Source organism: Oncorhynchus masou, chromosome 2 (genome assembly GCF_036934945.1).
Source record: "Oncorhynchus masou masou isolate Uvic2021 chromosome 2, UVic_Omas_1.1, whole genome shotgun sequence".
Lineage (NCBI taxonomy): Eukaryota > Metazoa > Chordata > Actinopteri > Salmoniformes > Salmonidae > Oncorhynchus > Oncorhynchus masou.
In genome coordinates, this window is record NC_088213.1 from 37,394,262 (window position 1) to 37,417,935 (window position 23,674).

Consider the following 23,674-nt stretch of genomic DNA (forward strand, 5'->3'; position numbering starts at 1 on the left):
ACTACACTGATTCCACAATTGATGTCATAAATATCTTTATTGTATTAGGAACATTTTTCATACACAAATCAAAATTTATGAAGAAAAAGACCCTCTTAATTTTTATCAGATTTGGAGAACTATTTAGAGTCATTAAAACGCATACAAAACGTAAAAAACAATGTATTCGCTTCATGTCTGTATTTGAATTGACATAATGTGGATTAGTTTTATTTATTTTATTTTTTTCAAATTTATTTGTGGAATCCCGCTGGCTGTTATGTTTATATTTTGCATGTTACTCAAAAAAAAAAAAACATAGTACAGAAGTAAAACAACATATATTTCTATGGAAATATATAATATATATCCATAGAAACATTTCCTGTGTGTCTTCAACCTCATTCCCGCCCCCGGAAACAAGACCTGTGATTGATTAATTTCCACACATTGCAATCATGTGACGAACCACAACGCTCTGGGTTAGCTCAAATGCGACGCAGCAGGTGAGACAGGAGCAACATAAAAATTGTAGCATTCATTTCAGAGCCTTACACCATTAACGTATAAATCATTAAAATAACTAATATTAGATTAATACAAATAGCAATACACTTTTCGTATAATTTTAAGAATAGCTCAATTCGACCCTCTCTTTGCTAAAATGGAATGTTCTCTTTAAGGATACTCCAATCACATGTTTGTTTTGTCGACTGCCCACCAAGCAGCAGGAAGGTGAACATTGAGCCCTGCACAGACCTAACAAGAATTTTACAAGGTTTTTGATTTTATTCACACTGTAGTTGTCTTTGAGTAAATACAACATGGAAAAGAAAACCTATCCGTGGTGTTGCATTCCCAGGGCGACCTCAGACTGGTAATAAAATAGTCTCTAAACTTTGTCATGTTGATTTAAGCAGATCGAGATTTTAATGAAAACTGCAACTTTCGGTCAATATCACAAAGTTGATAACCAACGTTAGTTAGCTCATTTGCTCATGGCATAGCTTCGTCCCGGAACTAGTCATTTAAATGACCATATACAATATTAATAATTTTGACTTTTTAACATTAAAAGTCAAATGTTTTAAAGTAAATTGTCATTTAAATTGCTGGTTGCGGGATGCGAATGGAGAAATAATTAAGATTGATTACCCGAATGGTCAGACTAATTGTGACGATTGATTTCTTACAGGAACAACGACCCATCCCTGAACCAGGTCCAAATGGTATAAGAAACAATGCAGACAGCTTGTACAGTATATATTTCTGCATTTGATTTTTAATTGTGTACAGTTTGTGTATCCTGTGGCGCAATTGCTTGTTTTTCCTTTATTCAGAGGTGTTGCTTCAGATGCATTCAGTTGGGATCTGTGGGTCGGATGTGCACTTCTGGCAAAATGGACGCATAGGTGACTATGTGGTAAAAAAGCCCATGGTGCTGGGACATGAGGCCTCTGGTCGGGTGGTGAAGGTGGGCTCAGCAGTGAAGAACCTCAAAGAAGGTAAGAACTGTGCAAGCATGTGAGAAGGAAGTACTCATTTGATTCAATGTTTAGCTTTTAATGCAGGTTAATGTTCACCAGTTATAAAAACAGATAATGCTACTTTGGATTGTCTGTCAATAATTCATATGTGTTGGATAATTAGGTGATAGAGTCGCTGTAGAACCAGGTGTCCCTCGCGAGATAGATGAGTTCTTCAAATCAGGAAAATACAATCTTTCCCCCACTATCTTCTTCTGTGCTACACCCCCTGATGATGGGAATTTGTGCAGATTTTACAAACACAGCGCCAACTTCTGTTACAAGTGAGTTCATTATTTCTACTTCATCTACAAGGACAGATAACTGTCAACATACTGCAATGTAGAACATTTGGGGTAACATGACAAACCTACATTGCTTAAGTTCTCTCTGTTTCTGTGTATGAACAGGCTGCCTGACAATGTGACATTTGAGGAGGGGGCTCTGATTGAGCCCCTGTCTGTGGCTATTCATGCCTGCCGCAGAGCTGGAGTGACCCTGGGCAGCAGTGTACTGATCTGTGGGGCAGGTAGGTAAAGCTCAGCGGTCATTAATTGTTACTGTTACTGCAGCTTGGACCCATGAAGTGTGACACAATTTTGCAGTTGCAGCTATTCAGGTTTTATGTCCAGTCATTCAACTACTACACGACATGATGAAATGAAATACAAATCAATGTAACTTTGCCAAACATACAGCCAATAAGAAGTATGGCGCTTATTATATTCCACTAACATGCCCATGCAAGTTCGGAAATGAAATAATGTGGTTTAGTTACAGAAGTGAGACTCATGCTGACACAGCATAACAACAGTGGGGAAACCCAGTCAACTTCGACACCCATAGTAACAGACTTGATATTTAACAAATCCACTCTGCTGGTAAGTGAGCGTGCTTTATAAACAACTAACACATGTCAATAAAGATCAGCTCTTGCTTTTTAGTTAATGATAGATGTATTTCCCTGTATTTTCGATATAGACCTGGCGATAGACTAGTGCCCTGTCCAGGGAGTGTACTTTCACATCAAGGTGCCTCAAGCTACTGAATCAGTTGATTGGCTCCTGCCCTATGGGCCCTTCTGGCTCAGACAAGGCTTATGTACTATTTCCTATACCGACCCCTCATGTCATCACTTCTAGCCCTTATGCACACAGTTGACCAGCTAAGTTGAAAAATATCCTGTATGGTTACTAGCACAGCCTCATATCCCCATCGACTGCATCGGCGTGGAGAGCAGTGTCCAAACTTCCAATTAACATGTGCACATTCAAACTAAGCATTTCTCTTTTCCCTATCACAGGACCCATTGGGCTGGTCTGTCTGCTGGTGGCCAAGGCTATGGGTGCCTCACAGGTGGTCATAACTGGTAAGGCACAGGGTGAAACACTACACTCTTTATGGGATCTGTTTTGGTTCTCTCAAATCTAAATTGTCTACTGAGGACTTCCTTCTTTTGAAAGGGCTTTGAAGTGAAAAGCTTTTTGTGTGGGTACATGAGTAATACTGTGTGCTGGCCCAGTATAGTAGAGACTGAAAAGGTATACATGTGGGTACATGAGTAATACTGTGTGCTGGCCCAGTATAGTAGGGACTGACATAGTATTATTTTTGTCTTTCCTGTTTCAGACCTGTCAGCAGATCGCCTGGTCATGGCCAAGGAGCTGGGAGCAGACTTCCTTCTGACTGTGAAGAGAGAGGATGGGCCTGAGGAGCTGGCTAAGAGAGTTGAAGGACTGCTGGGAGCACAGCCTCATATCACCATTGAGTGCACCGGTGTGGAGAGCAGTGTCCAGACTGCCATTTATGTAAGTACAGCTACAAGAGTGATATTAGAGCCCATGGAAAAACTGTACTGTGAAATGTTGCAGTTTTCTCTTACAAAAAAAACTATTTCAACCAAGACAAAGAACTGATGTTGGTAGAAGATGGAGGGAATGTTGGCGCACAACTAAAGAAATTACAGTTAACGAAAATGTACGCTTAATCCAGTATGAACTGATCTATAGAATTGATTATACAAGAGACAAAATTCACATATTCTACAGCACAGCAACAGAGTCATGTCTTAAGTGTAAAACTAATAATGTCTCAATAATAATGATTCATGCTTTCTGGGAATGCTATAAAGTCCAAAGGTTATGGGCGGAGACAGTTGACTGTCAGAAGTATTAGAATGTAAACATACTTTTAATCCGTCTGTCTGCATAGTTCAAGACATTGCATATGGGGGAGTGGTGAGAAACGCATTAAGAAGGAAAGAAATTCCACAAATGAACTTTTAACAAAGAACAGCTGTTAATTGAAATGCATTCCAGGTGACTACCTCATGAAGCTGGTTGAGAGAATGCCAAGAGTGCAAAACTGTCCTCAAGGCAAAGGCTGGCTACTTTGAAGAATCTCAAATATAAAATATATTTTGATTTGTTTAACACTTTTTTTGCTATCTACATGATTCCATATGTGTTATTTCATAGTGTTGATGTCTTCACTAGTATTCTACAATGTAGAACATAGTAAAAATAAAGAACCTTGAATGGGTAGGTATGTCCAAACTTTTGACTGGTACTATATATATATGCTTGCTGCCAGGCTACACGTCCTGGAGGAGTGGTGGTTCTAGTGGGGTTGGGTGCAGCGATGACCACTGTCCCACTGCTTAATGCTGCTCTCAAAGAGGTGGACATCAGAGGGGTCTTCCGCTACTGCAACACGTAAGTGAACCTCCTTCTCTCAGGTTAACCAGGTACAGAAAATAAGTTGTTGTCTTTTACACTGCCATTCATCTCATACAACTGAGCCCTGAACAATTTGACTTGTTTCATAATCAACAGGTGTACTTTTATTTAACCTTTATTTAACTAGGCAAGTCAGTTAAGAACAAATTCTTATTTACAATGACGGTCTAGGATCAGTGGGTTAACTGCCTTGTTCAGGGGCAGAAAGACAGATGTTTACCCTGTCAGCTTGGGGATTTGATCTACATTTACATTACATTTAAGTCATTTAGCAGACGCTCTTATCCAGAGCGACTTACAAATTGGTGAATTCACCTTCTGACATCCAGTGGAACAGCCACTTTACAATAGTGCATCTAAATCATTTAAGGGGGGGGTGAGAAGGATTACTTTATCCTATCCTAGGTATTCCTTGAAGAGGTGGGGTTTCAGGTGTCTCCGGAAGGTGGTGATTGACTCCGCTGTCCTGGCGTCGTGAGGGAGTTTGTTCCACCATTGGGGGGCCAGAGCAGCGAACAGTTTTGACTGGGCTGAGCGGGAACTGTACTTCCTCAGTGGTAGGGAGGCGAGCAGGCCAGAGGTGGATGAACGCAGTGCCCTTGTTTGGGTGTAGGGCCTGATCAGAGCCTGGAGGTACTGCGGTGCCGTTCCCCTCACAGCTCCTTTCGGTTACTGGCCCAATGATCTAACCACTAGGCTACCCGCCGCCCCAGACTAACAGGCATACATCTTAATCAGGTTACCTGTTGCCCAAACAGCAATTTTCACTCTTGAAATGTGATATTTGGAGACGTTACTGTATGAAACTAAGTATATGATTTGACAAAAACGCAGCTTTCTCTTTCATCATGTGATTTCAAGTTGCTTTTGAAATATTTTTTACAAGATGACTCAACTGTTAAATACATCCTTTGAATCTTATAAACCAGAAAGTATTGAAATATTGCAGTTGTTGTTTTTTGTCTAGTCCTCTAGTCAGTACCTAGCTGCTGCCACCAGGCGGAGGTAGAGACTAATTCACACACTGTATTTCAAGTCCAGTGTGTTGCACATACTGTAATAGAGACAATCTCCTGGTCATTCAATACATATTTTAAAAATGTAAATGGTTTATGTAAAATTGTTGACTGATAAAAACCTAATGACACAATTCACAGTAAAACAAATATCTTCCAATGAGCCAGCCAAACACAAATGGGGGTTTATTTGAGATGTTATTGTTATCTTGCCATAATGACTTGATACTATCATGAGGCATGCACACACAAAATATTTTTTTCCAAATGTCATTTTTAGTACAATGCATGTTAAAAGCATTACTCAGTCGTAAGGCTTCCTCAGTCACAGTGGGATTCATTGTTCATCTTTCTCTCAAGGCTGAAGCCCGACACAGCAGAATGAGGGATATTTGCAGTGGCTAACCATGACGCTTATGAGCACAATCCTAGACAAAGTTCTCTTTATGTACAGACATTCTAATACTGCTTATGGCAATGGACACAGTTCTTACAACACAATACATTCACAATCGACTCAACTGAGTTTCTGTTGGAGTGAAACACATAAGATGAACATAGCACACATAGAAACTACCCTTTCAAGTTTCATACATTGCTTATAGTTTTGAATGAACTGTTATTAAAATGTGTGAGAGACAGTGCTGTCCAGTACATTGTGTTGACATATGGAAGTTTAAAAAACACTTGCACACTAGTCAGTAACATTTACCTCATGGTGAGATTTGAATTTCTTTCAAATGAATAAGTTCAAATCTGAAGGGATGTGGCGTTTTGAAACATACAACCTCTCCTGCTAGCATTGGCTTGAGATCCTGCCAATATAGTTTAGATGGACAATGAAAGGGTATTTGGGAGTTACTAGGATAATATATATATAATATTATCCTAGTAACTCCCAAATACCCTTTCATTGTCCATCTAAACTATATTGACAACAGGATTTCAATCGTCCTTTAGCGGTCAAGGGCTTTTTTCCCTGCTATCAAACCAGCAGGAAAAATCAATAGATATTTACAAAGCAACCATGAGCCTTCCCCATTACTTCAGACACATTAGCAAAATATCTATTTACACGAAAAATAATAACACCAACACTAAATGAAGCAATATGCAGTTACAATATTACATTGATATGAATCTAAAAAATACTTTGATGCATTCCATGTAGTCTCACTGAACTGACATCCAAAAACACCACCAGGCCAGATAAACACAACAGAGCCCCGAAGCCAGCGCAGGAAGTCTTCAAATCAAATTTGACTTGTCACATGTTTCGCAATCAACCGGTGTAGACTAACAGTGAAATGCTTACTTACAGGCCCTTCCCAACAATGGGAGGTCTTCAGGAATGTGGTCCCTAATCTTCCAACAATTACAGCAAGTTGTGTTTATTGGTTGTCTTATAACTCAACTGTTAGTGTTTTGTCTTCTTATTCTAGCTGGCCAATAGCTATAGCGATGCTGGCCTCTAAGAAGGTGAACGTGGCGCCCCTGGTGACCCACCGGTTCCCACTAGAGCAGGCTGTGCAGGCCTTCGAGACCACACGCCAGGGACAAGGGGTCAAGATCATGCTCAAGTGTGACAAGACTGACCAGAACCCCTGAGAGGACTGGGAACACCAGGACCAATAAGAGAGTCAGTGTAGACAACCACAGTGTTCTAGATCTAACAGTTGATTATTCTGTTATTTGTCTATGTTGCCCCATGTTATTGTATACTTTCAATGTTTGATTTTATTCAGGCATACATCTTAATCAGGTTACCTGTTGCCCAAACAGCAAATTTCACTCTTGAAATGTGATATTTGGAGACGTTACTGTATGAAACTAAGTATATGATTTGACAAAACGTTGTGCTCACAGCAGCTTTCTCTTTCATCATGTGATTTCAAGTTGCGTTTGAGTGGGATTGCTTGATTACCATATTTGTATAACATAACACAAAACTGTTAAATAGTCTTTGAATCTTATAAACCAGAAAGTATTGAAATATTTTAGCTGTTTTTTTTGTCTCGTCCTCTAGTCAGTACCTAGCTGCTGCCACCAGGAGGAGGTAGAGACTAATTCACCCAATGTATTTCATGTCCAGTGTGTTGCACATACTGTAATAGAGATAATCTCCTGGTCATTCAATAAATATTTTAAAAATGTAAATGGTATATGTGAAACTGTTGACTGATAAAATCTAATGACACAATTCACAGTAAAACAAATATCTTCCAATGAGCCAGCCAAACAGAAATTGGAGTTTATTTGAGATTTTATTGTTATCTTGACATAATGATTTGATACTATCATGAGGCATGCACACAGATAAATGTAAAATTTTCAAATGTAATTTTTAGTACAATGCATGTTAAAAGCATTACTCAGTCGTAAGGCTTCCTCAGTCACAGTGGGATTCATTGTTCATCTTTCTCTCAAGGCTGAAGCCCGACACAGCAGAATGAGGGATATTTGCAGTGGCTAACCATGACGCTTATGAGCACAATCCTAGACAAAGTTCTCTTTATGTACAGACATTCTAATACTGCTTATGGCAATGGACACAGTTCTTACAACACAATACATTCACAATCGACTCAACTGAGTTTCTGTTGGGGTGAAACACATAAGATGAACATAGCACACATAGAAACTACCCTTTCAAGTTTCATACATTGCTTATAGTTTTGAATGAACTGTTATTAAAATGTGTGAGAGACAGTGCTGTCCAGTACATTGTGTTGACATATGGAAGTTTAAAAAACACTTGCACACTAGTCAGTAACATTTACCTCATGGTGAGATTTGAATTTCTGCAAAATGAAAAAGTTCAAATCTGAAGGGATGTGGCGCTTTGAAACATACAACCTCTGCTGCAAGCATTGGCTTGATATACAGTACCAGTCAAAAGTTTGGACACACATACTCATTCAAGGGCATTTCTTCATTTTTACTATTTTCTACATTGTAAACTCAGCAAAAAAATTAAACGTCAATATCAACTGTGTTAATTTTCAGCAAACTTAACGTGTTAATATTTGTATGAACATAAGATTCAACAACTGAGACATAAACTGAACAAGTTCCAGATGTGACGAACAGAAATAGAATAATGTGTCCCTGAACAAAGGGGGGGGTGAATATCAAAAGTAACAGTATCTGGTGTGGCCACCAGCTCCATTAAGTACTGCAGTGCATCTCCTCATGGACTGCACCAGATTTGACGGCTCTGGCTGTGAGATGTTACCCCACTCTTCTACCAAGGCACCTGCAAGTTCCCGGACATTTCTGGGGGTGAATGGCCATAGCCCTCACCCTCCGATCCAACAGGTCCCAGACGTGCTCAACGGGATTGAGATCCTGGCTCTTCGCTGGCCATGGCAGAACACTGGCATTCCTGTCTTGCAGGGAACAAAACGTGATCTGCCACTGCGAGGACGATCAGCTGTCCGTCCTGTCTCCCTGTAGCACTGTCTTAGGCGTCTCACAGTACGGACATGGCAATTTATCGCCCTGGCCACATCTGCAGTCCTCATGCCTCCTTACAGCATGCCTAAGGAACATTCACGCAGATGAGCAGGGACCTGGGGATCTTTCTTTTGGTGTTTTCCGTCAGTAGAAAGGCCTCTTAAGTTTTAATAACTTTGACCTTAATTGCCTACCGTCTGTAAGCTGTTAGTGTCTTAACGACCGTTCCACAGGTGAATGTTCATTAATTGTTTATGGTTCATTGAACAAGCATGGGAAACAGTGTTAAAACCATTTACAATGAAGATCTGTTAAGTTATTTGGATTTTTACAAATTATCTTTGAAAGACGGTCTTGAAAAAGGAACATTTATTTTTTGCTGAGTTTAGAAATAATAGTGAAGACATTAAAACTATGAAATAACACATATGGAATCATGTAGTCACCAAAAAAGTCTTAAAGAAACATTTGAGATTCTTCAAAGTAGCCACCCTTTGCCTTAACAGCTTTGCACACTCTTGGCATTATCTCAACCAGCTTCATGAGGTCGTCACCTGGAATGCATTTCAATTAACAGGTGTGCCTTGTTAAAAGCTCATTTGTGGAAATTCTTTCCTTCTTAATGAGTTTGAGCCAATCAGTAGTGTTGTGACAAGGTAGCGGTGGAATACATAATATAGCCCTATTTGGTAAAAGACCAAGTCTATATTATGGCAAGAACAGCTTAAATATATGAAGAGAAATGACAGTACATCATTATTTTAAGACATGAAGATCAGTCAATATGGAAAATTTCAAGAAAACTGCAGTCGCAAAAACTCTCAAGCGATATGAAACTGACTCTCATGAGGACTGCCACAGGAAAGGAAGACCCAGAGTTACCTCTGCTGCAAAGGGTAAGTTCATTAGAGTTACCAGCCTCAGAAATTGCAGCCCAAATAAATGCTTCACAAAGTTCAAGTAACAGACACATCTCAACATCAACTGTTCAGAGGAGACTGTGTGAATCAGGCCTTCATGGTCGAATTGCTGCAAAGAAACCACTACTAAAGGACTCCAATAATAAGAAGAAACTAGCTTGGGACAAGAAACATGAGCAATGGACATTAGACCTGTGGAAATCTGTCCTTTGGTCTGATGTGTACAAATTTGAGATTTCTGGTTCCAACCACTGTGTCTTTGTGAGATGCAGAGTAGGTGAACGGATGATCTCTGCATGTGTGGCTCCCACTGTGAAGCATGGAGGAGGAGGTGTGGGAGTGCTTTGCTGGTGACACTGTCTGATTTATTTAGAATCCAAGGCACACTTAACCAGCATGGCTACCACAGCATTCTGCAGCAATACACCCTCCCATCTGGTTTGCACTTAATGGGACTATTATTTGTTTTTCAACAGGACAATGACCCAACACACCTCCAGGCTGTGTAAGGGCTATTTGACCAAGAAGGAGAGTGATGGAGTGCTGTATCAGATGACCTGGCCTCCACAATCAACCGACCTCAACCTAATTGAGATGGTTTGTGATAAGTTGGACCGCAGAGTGAAGGAAAAGCAGCCAACAAGTGCTCAGCATACGTGGGAACTCCTTCAAGACGGTTGGGAAAGCATTCCGGGTGAAGCTGGTTGAGAGAATACCAAAAGTGTGGAAAGCTGTCATCGAGGCAAAGGGTGGCTACTTTGAAGAATATAAAATATATTTTGATTTGTTTAACACTTTTTTGATTACTACATGATTCCATTTGTGTTATTTCATAGTTTTGATGTCTTCCCTGTTATTCTACAATATAGAAAATAGTAAAAATAAAGAAAAACCCTTGAATGAGTAGGTGTGCTCAAACCTTTGACTGGTACTGTATATAAACAAAATTATATTACCCAAGTCACTCCCAAATACCCTTTCATTGTCCATCTAAACTATATTGACAACAGGATTTCAATCGTCCTTTAGCGGTCAAGGGCTTTCTTCCCTGCTATCAAACCAGCAGGAAAAGACAAATATTTACAAAGCAGCCATGACCCTTCCCCATTACTTCAGACACATTAGCAAAATATGTATTTACATGAAAATTAAATGAAACAATATGCAGGTACAATATTACATTGATGTGAATATAAAAAATACATTGTGATGCATCCAAAATACACAAACAACACAAATAAATAACGTAAACACCTTCTGCCCAGATGACCTTCTTTAGTATTAACGTCAGCAAAATATCAGGAGTATCAGTTGAATGAATGTTAGCTCAGAAAAGGATAAGTCATCGACACAAAAGTAAGAAAGGTAATCACTCTGGCTGACACTCATTAGTCTGCTAGTCTGGTCCACCCAGAGCTCTCCAACTGGACTGTAAACAACCACTGTGTACAGCTGCTCTGTGGATGAAAATGGGATCTGTCCTTGGTTTATATATACATAGGAGTCTCCTGTCCTGTTAAGAGTCTGAACATGGCCGCTGGCATCGTCTTCATGTGAATCTGGTTTAGAAAAAGACAGAAAACAAACATTTAGCTCGGGCACTTGCATCTATCTAGCGCTTGTTATTTTATCTGTCAATATCTTTATTGAAAATAATCAAGCTTAGAGGCACACACGTACAGCCTAATGATTGTATAGATGAATGCATATTATGCTCATTCCTCTTTCAAAGATGTACCTGCCATGGCCAGTAATCTAGTTTTGTGAATTCTCATGCTATTTGATTGTGGTCTGAGCTCCTTTATGAACTCTGTGTATCTGATCCTCACCTCGCCCACAGAGTTTGAGAGGGCTTGGACAATCTTCTCATGTGCTGTAGCCACCACGCTTTGGCCATTGATCTCAATAATGCGGTGGCCCACCCGGACACCCCCCCGCTCGGCAATACCCCCCCGCATCAGGCTGCAGATCTGTGGGTGAAGATGACAAACAGAAGGTGAATATTATCCTTAATGGCAGTCACACATCCCCATTGGCAACAAGACAGGGGTAATTCTATAGGGGAATAAAACAATGATGCAACGTTGTTCCATTAAATCTACTGGAACAGCTGTATTGCTAAAATGTCAAGGATCGTTCATGGATTTGGTCGTGTGATCCTGATAGGGAGAGGCCAGGGTGAGATTTGAGCTCTGTGAATGACATTGTGAGGTTAATCTGTATGCAGTAGCAAGGAAAATGGCAGTTCAGACCGAGCTGAAAACCTAAGGCAATAAAGCTCCTAGCTTTTTTCAGGCTCGGTGCAACGATAGCCACGAGAGATAAAACAGTAATTACATCTGGATTTGTCTTTTTATAGGATTTTTAAGGGATATTGTCAGACTATATAAACATTGCTCTAAGGAGTGTCACAGAGGATAACTTGAACACAGCAGAGACTTGAATAAAGTGGTATGAGGAACACACTAAAATACGTGTGTGCGCAGCATGTTTTTTTCCATCAAAGCTTGTAACGCTCATGATGCAAATCACATACACACAGACCTATAGGCTAACAGCCTGTCATATCGTTTGATTCAATATTTTCCTCAGAGATATGACTGTACCAGCTGAAAGGAGAAAACAAAAAAAGTTTTTAATAATTTACGGGGCTGTCTTCTCCTATTCAGTTTATGTCAGCTGAAATCCTCTGGAGGGAACTGAAGTTTCGTTGGACAAAGACATTGACAAAGTACAGAATCTCATCAAAAGTATTTTTTTCAACCAATCCCAGACTGTTATCTCAGCCTGTGTTATTCAACCTACAGGGCCAAGCGGTGGTGACTGATCTGATCGTACTTACAATCCCATTCTGGACGCTGAAGCCCAGCTGGTACTTGAGGTCTGGCCTCTTGATGAGCACGGTGGTGACAGGTGGACAGCTCACAATGTTCAGCTTCACCTGCACCTGGTTCTTCAGGCCCTGATGGACAACCACAGTGGTCAGACAGAGCAGAGGGCATCCTGCAACCTCCACTGGGTTTAGTCAGTGGATTATTTTACATTAGAATTATGATCAAATTGCAGAATTCATGTAGTCTTACACAATTACTGTAATATCAACATAATAAGCACTAATGACTCTTCCTAGAACTCTGTCCCTGTCCATGTACCTTGATGATTCCCTGACAGGTGGCGAGCGGCAGCCCCACCAGGCTGGTGTTGTTGATGGACATGATCTGGTCTCCGATGCTGAGCTTCCCGGAGCGGGCGGCCGGCCCACCGTTCATCATGTTGGCCAGGATGACCGTGGGTAGGATGGAGCCCCAGCCAGACTCCACTATGACCACGCCCAAGATCTCCCCCTTATGCTTCTCCAGCTGCAGCTGTGGAGCCAGCCAATAGCGAGAGAGAGAGAGTGATGAATGCCGCCAGTCAAAGCGATTGTGGGCAGGAGAAAAGTAACGGTGTAGTGGGAAGAACATAAACAACGTGCGGAAGAAGGAGGGCCAGATGGGTATAAGACCACTGTCAGCTTCTCTGGTAATTGGCACAGTCCATGTGCAGTACTTCCACAGAACTAGACTGCCTCACTGCTCATCAGAAATTCTTTCCTACTAAGCAAGAGGTCACTGTCTGAGCATCCAAAAGTCCTCAGAGAAGTGGATTGCACAGTGCATCTGAGGCACCATTATACAGTTACCTCATACAGATAAATGAGAGCCAAACCTCTTTGCAGTTCTCAGAGTTTGAGAAGTGGATGAGGTCATCGTTGTACATCTCCTGTGTGTTGATGATGTCACTGTACTCCTTCTGACTCAGGTCCTCTGGGTTGATGCCGTTGGCCCTCAGGAACTCCTGGTAAGCCACGCTAAATGACTGCCCAATCGACTGGGCTATGAGCTGGGCCTGGAGAGCCAATGAGAAGAGAGGATAAGGCTATGAAAATATAATTTACCCATGAGTGTTAAGAGTCAAATTTCTGTGGTCTGAGAGGGTTTTTCCCTTCTCGTAATTATATTTCTATGAAAAAAAGCACCTATGCATTTGGCAGAAGCAATACATTTCCAATACACTGTCACAGTGACAGCAATGTGGAGAATCACACCACAGAGCAACTGGGGGATGCAGATCAATATTAATTTATGTGGTATGAATCAATGCACATAAGGAATTGCTTCACTGTTGCCAAGTACTATATGAGGTCCAATAAAAATTGAATTGAAATGTCAAAACCTATTTGTCATGTCTTCATTACTGACATATTTGGTCCATATAAATGGACCAAAACATGTTCGCACAGCTAAAGTGGTGAGCATCATGAAGACTGGATCACTGGTGCAATGATTGCTTCATTTTCCGTATAAAATGGCAAAGGTATTGATTGTAAAAAGCTGATCTAAAGAGGAGAAGAAAAGGAAAGTCATCTAATTGCATATTATATGATATTAGGGATGTGTCTCTCCCATCCAGTTTCCTTATATTTACCTCATACCTTCGCTCAGGCAGTTTTAGGGAATAATATGTTTTCAAAGGAAGCAAGCTGTGGTTACCCTGTTAAACAAACTGACATCCAACTGCATGCTGGGCTTTGACAGACACATGAAGCACATCCTGGACTGTGGTGTGGGTGAAAATTGGCAGTATTACTGTAACAGACAGCATATCACACATTGGCAATGTCCCGAGGGAGAGGGGGCAGTTAACCAGTGATTGAAGTTGTCATGGCGATATATAAACCTGCTATTTGAGTTGTAGGAATCCCCTACCCCTAACTCAGCCAATCCTGCCCACGACGAACGAGGACAGTAAAGCTAGTCGTTGCCCTTATCCAGACCGGTAGATCAAGTATCAGTCCTACCATATAATAGGTAGACAGTAATAAGACACTGTCGGGAGAGGCATTGACATATATATATTTCCACTTCTGCACTGAGACTAAATGACTCGTGTGTCAACTCTCAGACTGACTGTATAACACACCAGCTAATTCGACATGGAGAAATGGCGATTAAGAGGGACAACTGCAATGCAGGGGCAGACGCACACTGGCTAGGGGAGGAGACAGGCAGAGAGACTGGCCTATCAGAGGTGGATCCTCCCAGCTCCACGTATCACAGAGGGTGTTACTGGTGAACATGTCGTTCATAATGTGTTGTTGTGACTAATCTCTGAATCAGTCACAACCCCTTACCTCGACATTTAGAAACATGTCCTGTGCATAACCTTTCACCTGGTCCTGATCCATTCTACCATTTGATATTAGCTTGAAGGGGCAGATCACAGACATTTACACACATTCACTTACGTCCTCAGACTCAAAGACGTGGCAGATCATCCGGTACTGTTTCTTGGCCTCTGGGGCTCCAGGTGTGGTCTCGATGCAGTCCTGGGAGGCTGTGCGCGGCATGCGGCGCCTCGCCATCAGCACCACGATGTTCCCAATGTCAGCTATGTAGGAGATGGTGCGCAGGGCGTTGTCCATCATAGTTTCCTGTGTACGCCACCACAGCAACAAACAACGAACAACTATGACGACCGAACACACCGTAACAGGTGTAATAATACACAGTACACAAATACTAAACTATATACTGTGTTGGGTACTGAGAATAGGAAATATACTTATTCATGTCAGTGATTGAGTGCTGAGGTTTAGAGGGTCTACACCAGAAGTGAATGGTTATATGAGGAAGGTATATAGTGGGGGTAACTAAGCTTGGAATGTGTTGATTGAAGGGAAGCGATTACATGTGGCAGGCATTGATAAGGGGAGAGAGCCATGGATTAGTGATGGAAGGGGGTTGAGGTCAGGTCAGCTTAAGGGTGAAATAAAAGTTTATGGCCCGTATCACTAGTGTCCTGCCTAGCAGTAAGAATGATGTTTGTACAGATGGGTAGGAGGAGACTCAGCCTATGAGGAACAGTTAAATATCAGTACTTGAATGAAATTGTTTTTCTCTGAATGCAGCTGTATGGGCAGAATAAACTTGGTTAAGCTTTCAGAAATGTCCGTTGAGTGTTTTACTCTGAGAATTAGAACCTAACAACTCTATTACAATTGACGCTTCGAGTAAAATAAACACACTGTTTTGCAAAAGCTTCAGGCGAAGTATGACAAGGTGCTTATCTTCACACGAGTGTCTGGTAGCGCCGTAGGAGGAGCGGGAACGCTCAGCTCCGTCCTGCGCGCTCTTCAGCGAAACATCATTAGTCCGTCAGCAGAATTAACGATCCAATTTGTCTGTGCATGCTGCGCCTACAGCCTTTCACCTTTCTCATGGTGAGCAGCATCAACAGAGTGGCAGAACTCCATGCATTTCCACTCAGCCCATATGCTCCGTAGCAGACCAAGGCGTGGGAATCACACCTCTAATCAACCTGGGGTTCTCAAATGTTCTCATGCCTTCTGGTACACACAGAGAGCAGGGGCTGAACCGAGGCATGTTTGGGAATTGTTTAAAAAGATAATTCAATAGGATTGCTCTTACATTTTCATTCACGGCACAAATGTTCAGAGTGTGTATGAAATATGACATTATTCCATCTAGGAAGTGGTAGAATTGGTATCGTAAATAAGAAAAATCACATGCAAATTCCATTGTGTTGCAACTTATGAAAGAGCAGTTCTGACTTCAATCTCTCACCAACTAACCAACCCCCATAAATCCAGACCTTTCTTATCTTGATGGTTGCGGGAAGCAGGTAGCCTTGTGCCAGGCAGGGAGTGGAATGGAGAGACACTGCATTGCAGCACATTACAGTGGGCTGTGCCAGGCAGCCAGCCCACACACTGCTGTTCTGTTCAGTCGGACTGCAACTCAACGACAGGGACACACATTCTGTTCACAGTCAGTCAGCTGGCACTCTAGTCTCTACATCAGAGATATCACTGTTAACACTACGGCTGACCCTCTCACATTGGAAAATCTTGTTTCCCATTAGACATTGAGGCATGACATCAAGAGTAAAGTGCTACACTCTACCTCATTTATAACTGCATGACTGTTCAAAGCCATGTGTCAAGCATGTACTGTATGTCCTAAACAATTTGGTTTTGGAGGTGAGATGATTTCTGACTAATTAATATTGTAGATGGATTGGGTTGGGAATCAAATGGGTTGGGAATCAAATGTGTTGGGAAACCCAGTGTTTAAAACTAGCTTTCATCTTCCTGCTACATCCCACTTTATTGACAGCTGTCTATAGAGCCTTTCTGGCTTTAAAGTTTTTTTTTTTTTTTTTTAATCCTCAGTCAGAGGGAGATCAGATAATAAATAATAAATAAAAAAACGATCACCCAAAATCTGTCACAAAGGCCACCGAGAGGAGTTGTGTGGCTATGGCCCCACTGCATCGGATTGGTCCTGTCAGGGCTGGAGTCAGGACCTCTACTCACCTGTGTGTCTGCATTGAGCACTTTGATCCTCAGGGTGGAGATGAAGAGGTCCACCTCTGTCAGTGTCTGTGCGTCCCCCTCTGGGCTCTGGACGGAGACAAAAGAGAGACAGGTGTGTCAGAGTCCCTCCTGAGGCAGGAGAGAGCGGCCCGGGTGCCCGTTCTGTAAGCACCCTGGCCGGGGGCTGAGGAGAGCTCACCAAGGGCCCACGGTTAACAGGCTGCACACTTTAATCTCCCGTTGAGAACAGTTTTAAAGCTATTTCATAAATCATGTAGGTTGGGACCCGGCAGACTCCTGGCAAGCCTAAAGTAGGTTTTCAGTCAGTGCTGGACTATGGCTACGCCCATAGAGAACAGCCATAAAATGTACATTCATATTCCATCTCATAATCTGTATTATAACACATTGATATCTACTAAAGGATTGGTTAGTAGCATTGCCATAGGATGTTGTTGTCATTTATTGAGTGGTGGTCATGCTCACATTGTTCCACACAAAATGGGTCTCTGAAGGCTACTATATCTATACAATGGGGACTAGGTGATTAATAATATTAATCTTCATGATAAATGGTCATGTGACTGCGCATGCAGGACTGCATGGAATACATGTGGAATTAAAAACAGCCATCTCTGTGACAGACAGGGTCAGCATCCACATCAGAGCAGAGTGGAAGGGATTTGAGGCAGCAGCAGTGAGGGCAGGTCATATAGTCACAGAGGGACCCGGTTGGCTCTGGGGCTTTACATCAATAGGTCTGACATGATGTTGGTGTGTTGAGAGTTGGCACAGATGAGAGTGGGCGCAACATGGCAGTGCTAGCTAAGCCATTACAAGCTGCCGGATGTGTGTGAATACCAGTCCCATGCATGTGGTTTGCATTCACGCTAATCACCACGCACTGCGTGTTAATTCAATCACGTTTGATTTAGGTTAATTATCTAAGGACTGGTGTGTGTATAATGAGCAGCATGATTTACATGTTTTTAAAATATACAATATATAATGAAGCAATACATTTGATGATGTGTCTAATAAATTAAATCATACATTTGTAGTAATTCTGTGTAGGCTAGAATATTTCTTTGCATCATCAATATCATCAATGGATTTCATGTTTGCTGGCTCTGATTTTCAGAGCACAAGCTGCAGGGATGTTCCCAGAGTTCACACAGTCCAGCCTCTCAGTGATGCATGCAGGGTAATCAGATGGAGTGGGATTATGGAGATTCTCATCATAACTCTAGTCACCTCCTCAAAATCCACGGCTCAGAGTGAGTCAGACAGACAGACAGACAGACAGATGGAACAGGGAGCCGGAGGGTGAGGGTGGAGTCAGAATGAGATAGACAGACAGACAGATGGAACAGGGAGCCGGAGGGTGAGGGTGGAGTCAGAATGAGAGACAGACAGACAGATGGAACAGGGAGCCAGAGGGTGAGGGTGGAGTCAGAATGAGACAGACAGACAGACAGATGGAACAGGGAGCCGGAGGGTGAGGGTGGAGTCAGAATGAGACAGACAGACAGATGGAACAGGGAGCCGGAGGGTGAGGGTGGAGTCAGAATGAGACAGACAGACAGATGGAACAGGGAGCCGGAGGGTGAGGGTGGAGTCAGAATGAGACAGACAGACAGATGGAACAGGGAGCCGGAGGGTGAGGGTGGAGTCAGAATGAGACAGACAGACAGATGGAACAGGGAGCCGGAGGGTGAGGGTGGAGTCAGAATGAGACAGACAGACAAATGGAACAGGGAGCCGGAGGGTGAGGGTGGAGTCAGAATGAGACAGACAGACAGATGGAACAGGGAGCCGGAGGGTGAGGGTGGAGTCAGAATGAGACAGACAGACAGATGGAACAGGGAGCCGGAGGGTGAGGGTGGAGTCAGAATGAGACAGACAGACAGATGGAACAGGGAGCCGGAGGGTGAGGGTGGAGTCAGAATGAGACAGACAGACAGATGGAACAGGGAGCCGGAGGGTGAGGGTGGAGTCAAGGTGGCCCGTCTCTCTGTTGTTATCAGATCAGATTGTTTTTACACACCGCCTTTTTCTTGATTTTGGCAGCCTTCTGAACCCTCTGGGAGGAGACGTTGGGACAGAACAGGGTCGTCAGACACGGGACGGGAGGAGCGGCAAAAACAGAGGGCAGGGAGTAAAGAAAGTAAAAGAAAGTAAGAGACAACAACTCAACCAAACAGCAGGTGTATCATTGCTCTGGGAGGGAGAGGAGCGATGGCACAGCTGTGTTCTGCAGAAACAAATTAAAACGGCAATTAAAAGGATCAGAATTGCTATTTTTCTTTTGAATACAGCAAATCATAAAAACATGCAAAAATGAGTTGATACCATACCTTAATATCAAAGTAAAAAGGGAACTTGAGTGTAGCATATGCAAAGACTCTGTCAAAGGGCTTCAGGTTCAAATGTGAAGTCAAGGCAAGACATCCTCGGCATACCTTTCCTGTCCTGTCTTTCAGAAAACGGTGAGGAATTACAGCAGAGCCCAGCATCCTGAGATGAGGTGACATGTAATCTAAGGCAACACAATGATTTAGTCCTGTATTGACGTCCGTCACCATCCCCCTGAGAAATGGGATGTCAAAACTGACAGTTGGTGACTGAGTGGTTTTCAAATGGTCTAAAAACAACATATTGAGAAACCTACTGTAGGGTCGCTGACCAGAAATCACCGATTCAGTAAATTCAGTTGATTCAGATTGAGTTAAGATAGATTCAGTTAATCTCACACCTCCTGTGCAACTGACGAGGTATCCCCTTTCCCAACACTGAGCCCCACAAAAGGACCTTAACGCTGTATGTCAACTGCACAGGACCAGAAGGAGGGTGTGGTGAAGTCCAGACACATAAAGGCCCCATCCATCATCAGTCAGATAGACTCCGTTACTATGGCTGCCTGAGAGAGTTGGTACCACAGCTCTCTGCAAGCCAGCCAGTCAGGAGCAGAGGAAGGGTCAGCACTCTCTCTACGGCTTCACCATTTGCTGGGAGACAGAGCAGAGGGCAGGATCTTGCCTCTCAAACTAGTCAGTTTATTTGTGTTTGCATGGGAAGCGGAGCAGAGAATGGCCTTCAGGGATGATCCTGGGTTGTTTGTTACACATTTACTGCGCCACCTTCAGCCCTCCTAATGCAAGGCAGTCCTCCAGCTACATCCAGCTACACCCACTGCATCAAATCAAGGCAGTCCTCCAGCTACACCCACTGCATCAAATCAAGGCAGGCAGAAAAAGGAGTGGGCGATGAAGCTGCATAAATATTACATCAACATGAGGGGAGCCAAAAAGGTCTGTATAAATAAAACCCACGACGGCGTGCTATTTACCTGCAATGTTACGTTTATTTGTTCTCTGTAACAGTGGACTAAATATTGAGGACAGCAGTGTAATTAATCTGTGTGTGGGTTGTAGGTTTATGAGAACCATAAAATGAAACTGAGGGAGGGAGGCAGGCAGCGCAGAGCACCCTGCCCAGTCCCAGTGTTCAGGGGTTGGTGTGTGAAGAACTGGTAGCTACCAACACATAACAGAGCCCGATCCCCTGCCTCCAGAGAGACATATGGCCAATTCATCTGTGGAGAGAAACATCATCTGTAGTTCCTCCTCAGATGAGGGCAAGTGGCTTCCGGATGGCCTCCTCCACAGCTGAACAGCCAATGTAAAAATAATGAAGAAGAAAACGCTCAGTTAAGCGTTGCCATGGTATCATCTTCAAAGGCCTTCGATGGTTGCGAGAGAACGGAAGGATTTTTTTTTGTCACAGGGATGGATGGAGACAGATCCCAGCAGCAGTGGAAGCGAGGCAGGGGCCGATCACAACTCAAATATCCCTCCAAAAGATGCCAGCATTTCCCAAAGGAAAGCTGGCAGCTGTCTCAGATGGGAGGGTCACCTGCCCCAGTCTTGTGCCTGCTGAAGCAGACTGCTGCTGGACAAGAGAGTGTGCCACTGTGTCACACTGAGCTGTGGGTCAATCTGACCCACTGAGCTAACATACACTCCCATCTCTGCTTGGCAGTGACTGGCTGGCCTTGCCACAGGTGGATGTTTCTAAAAGTAGATCCCAGCCAAGTGCCAGTGGACCACCGAGTTAGGTTATAAAATATTCATGATACAGCCCAGTCCATGTTTTCATGAGAGGGAGAGGAAACGTATGGTGCCTGGGCAACTGATGAACATCTGGCGTATCATCTTGGATTGTATTTTCTTTGATCCGATAGGTATAGCTCCCAAAGGCCTAATGGCCCTTGTGATCATTCGGTGATCAGACTGAGGGGAAAATGGCCCTTGTGATCATTCGGTGATCAGACTGAGGGAAAATGGCCCTTGTGATCATTCAGTGATCAGACTGAGGGGAAAATGACCCTTGCATAAATAGCCTTTCAAAAGCTAGACTGCCAAAAGCAATCATAACTCCAGAGCTAGTTGAGATCCAACCAGTAGTGAAGTGATTGAAATGCACAGTGGTGGAGTCTGTTTTGAATATGGCCATTCTCTCTGGCTGCTCTCCATCAGTATTCATCGCAGAGAAGTCATGTAGAAAATGGGACTGAAATGGAAGGGGAAACATAACCTCCGTGAGCCAGCAATCCATTACCAACAGCATGTGACACATGCTTTACCCCAATCTGGCCCAACTGGAGCCCAAATGGACTGCTAATCCAAATCTCATACTGCTCTGACTGGGGAGATAAACAGCGTTGATGTCCATGTGGACTTAATAGGCCAATCTGGACCACACTTGAATTAAAAAGACCAGCACCTTGCACTCACATTTGAAGTCCATTTCTAAAACTGTATTTTTGTCTGCCAGATTGGAGACCATCTACAGCAAGAGGTTCCATTTAGAGTACTAATTAAAACGGTTTCCAGCGGTTATGCCAATACTCTGTACCAGCTTTGAAGTCTCCATCAGGTTTTATATATGCCTGAAACATGAACATAAAGTTTATTCAAGATATACTAGAACTAGAAAGATCAAAGATGATTGATGAATACCTTAAGGTGTTGTTTCCTCTACAGGGCATCATTAAATCAGAGCGAAAGGACTGTAAACTAACCCACTGGGGAGGAACATAATTACACAGTACCACTGCGTCCTACAGTACAGTAGCAATAATCCTACTAGATTGGACACAGTCTCCTGGGGTGTAAACAAACACACCAGACACCCTCACTCTTCCAAATCGGTTCCTAGAGTCACGGTGAAAATATACCAGATCAAAACAACATCCATATGAAAAGGAACGAAGGAAGGGAAGCTGTTTGCGGGATTTGAAACAGGTGGTGCAGTGTGTGTGTGTGTGTGTGTGTGTGTGTGTGTGTGTGTGTGTGTGTGTGTGTGTGTGTGTGTGTGTGTGTGTGTGTGTGTGTGTGTGTGTGTGTGTGTGTGTGTGTGTGTGTGTGTGTGTGTGTGTGTGTGTGTGTGTGTGTGTGTGTGTGTGTGTGTGTGTGTGTGTGTGTGTGTGTGTGTGTGTGTGTGTGTGTGTGTGTGTGTGTGTGTGTGTGTGTGTGTGTGTGTGTGTGTGTGTGTGTGTGTGTGTGTGTGTGTGTGTGTGTGTGTGTGTGTGTGTGTGTGTGTGTGTGTGTGTGTGTGTGTGTGTGTGTGTGTGTGTGTGTGTGTGTGTGTGTGTGTGTGTGTGTGTGTGTGTGTGTGTGTGTGTGTGTGTGTGTGTGTGTGTGTGTGTGTGTGTGTGTGTGTGTGTGTGTGTGTGTGTGTGTGTGTGTGTGTGTGTGTGTGTGTGTGTGTGTGTGTGTGTGTGTGTGTGTGTGTGTGTGTGTGTGTGTGTGTGTGTGTGTGTGTGTGTGTGTGTGTGTGTGTGTGTGTGTGTGTGTGTGTGTGTGTGTGTGTGTGTGTGTGTGAGTGAGTGAGTGAGTGAGTGAGTGAGTGATGGAAGGCCTGTCTGCGGTCTGTCCGTACCTTGACCCGGCTGACAGCCTCCTGGGCCTGCATCATGCGGATGTTCTTGGACGGGTTCCTCTCAGAGAGCAGCTGGGTGGAACCCAGGTAGTTAGCAGCAAAGATGATGCCATCAATAAGATCTTCTGGCTCACAGGGCCCCGGAACTGACAGAGAGGGACAGGGAGAAGGGGCGGACAGAGAAACTAAGTAGCAGGAGAAGATAAAGGCTATTAGATCATACTTCTCTTGCAAAACAAAGATATCTCTGTGTTGTTCTAGCTGTAAGGCCACATACGTATGAGTATTGGTAGCCTTCTGTATGTACAACTTGAATAAATCAAACACTGAAATTCTGTAGCTGTTGGGTATTATGCAGAGAAACAATCCCGGCGGAGGCTTGAGTGGTAAAATGGCCACGGGTGGGCAGCGAGCTGAGAGCTGAGAGAGGCACCAGGGGATTCATGTGGCCGTGTGATATGGAGATGTAGACTCTGTGACAACCTCTGAGGGATACAATGCACTGTCATGATATCAGAGAGAGTGAAAGAAAGGAACAGCTCAGCCTCCAGCCCTGCTGTTCGCTGCCCAGTGGTGAGAGGGGCCTGGCGAGGAATGCCTTGAAAACGTCTCGAACCAAACATACTCAAAGGCCTGGGACTGGACTGCTTAGATATAGCCCTCCCACACTGACGACTAACTCACTGACACGTCTGACATGATGGCTCTCAGGTAAATT

At 43.2% G+C, this 23,674-nt stretch overlaps 2 protein-coding genes across 6 annotated transcripts in view; one reads left to right on the forward strand and one right to left on the reverse strand.

The window, feature by feature from the left end:
• Positions 1–662: 662 nt before the first annotated feature.
• On the forward strand, positions 663–7,416 carry LOC135504363 (sorbitol dehydrogenase-like). 2 transcript variants are annotated; one of them, XM_064922900.1, is made up of 9 exons: positions 663–757; positions 1,175–1,208; positions 1,320–1,484; positions 1,630–1,789; positions 1,916–2,034; positions 2,809–2,874; positions 3,135–3,313; positions 4,098–4,219; positions 6,702–7,416. In XM_064922900.1, exons 3-9 carry the CDS (start codon positions 1,334–1,336, stop codon positions 6,865–6,867), a joined length of 963 nt encoding a protein of 320 aa, XP_064778972.1. In that variant the 5' UTR covers positions 663–757; positions 1,175–1,208; positions 1,320–1,333; the 3' UTR covers positions 6,868–7,416. The 2 variants fall into 2 exon arrangements, with proteins under 2 accessions (XP_064778972.1, XP_064778962.1); XM_064922890.1 differs by having other exon boundaries at positions 669–856.
• Positions 7,417–7,504: 88 nt separating this feature from the next.
• LOC135504349 (amyloid-beta A4 precursor protein-binding family A member 2-like) overlaps positions 7,505–23,674 on the reverse strand; it is an 82,031-nt gene continuing 65,861 nt past the window's right edge. For 3 of the 4 annotated variants that reach the window (XM_064922847.1, XM_064922867.1, XM_064922858.1), the window contains 9 exons: positions 22,957–23,102; positions 19,061–19,096; positions 17,014–17,100; positions 14,923–15,108; positions 13,344–13,523; positions 12,788–13,000; positions 12,478–12,597; positions 11,465–11,605; positions 7,505–11,194 (listed from right to left, as the gene is read on the reverse strand). In XM_064922847.1, coding sequence (XP_064778919.1) covers positions 11,123–11,194; positions 11,465–11,605; positions 12,478–12,597; positions 12,788–13,000; positions 13,344–13,523; positions 14,923–15,108; positions 17,014–17,100; positions 19,061–19,096; positions 22,957–23,102 — 1,181 coding nt within the window. In that variant the 3' untranslated portion in view covers positions 7,505–11,122. The remainder of the gene's footprint in view (positions 11,195–11,464; positions 11,606–12,477; positions 12,598–12,787; positions 13,001–13,343; positions 13,524–14,922; positions 15,109–17,013; positions 17,101–19,060; positions 19,097–22,956; positions 23,103–23,674) is intronic. The other variant, XM_064922876.1, reaches the window with a different exon arrangement.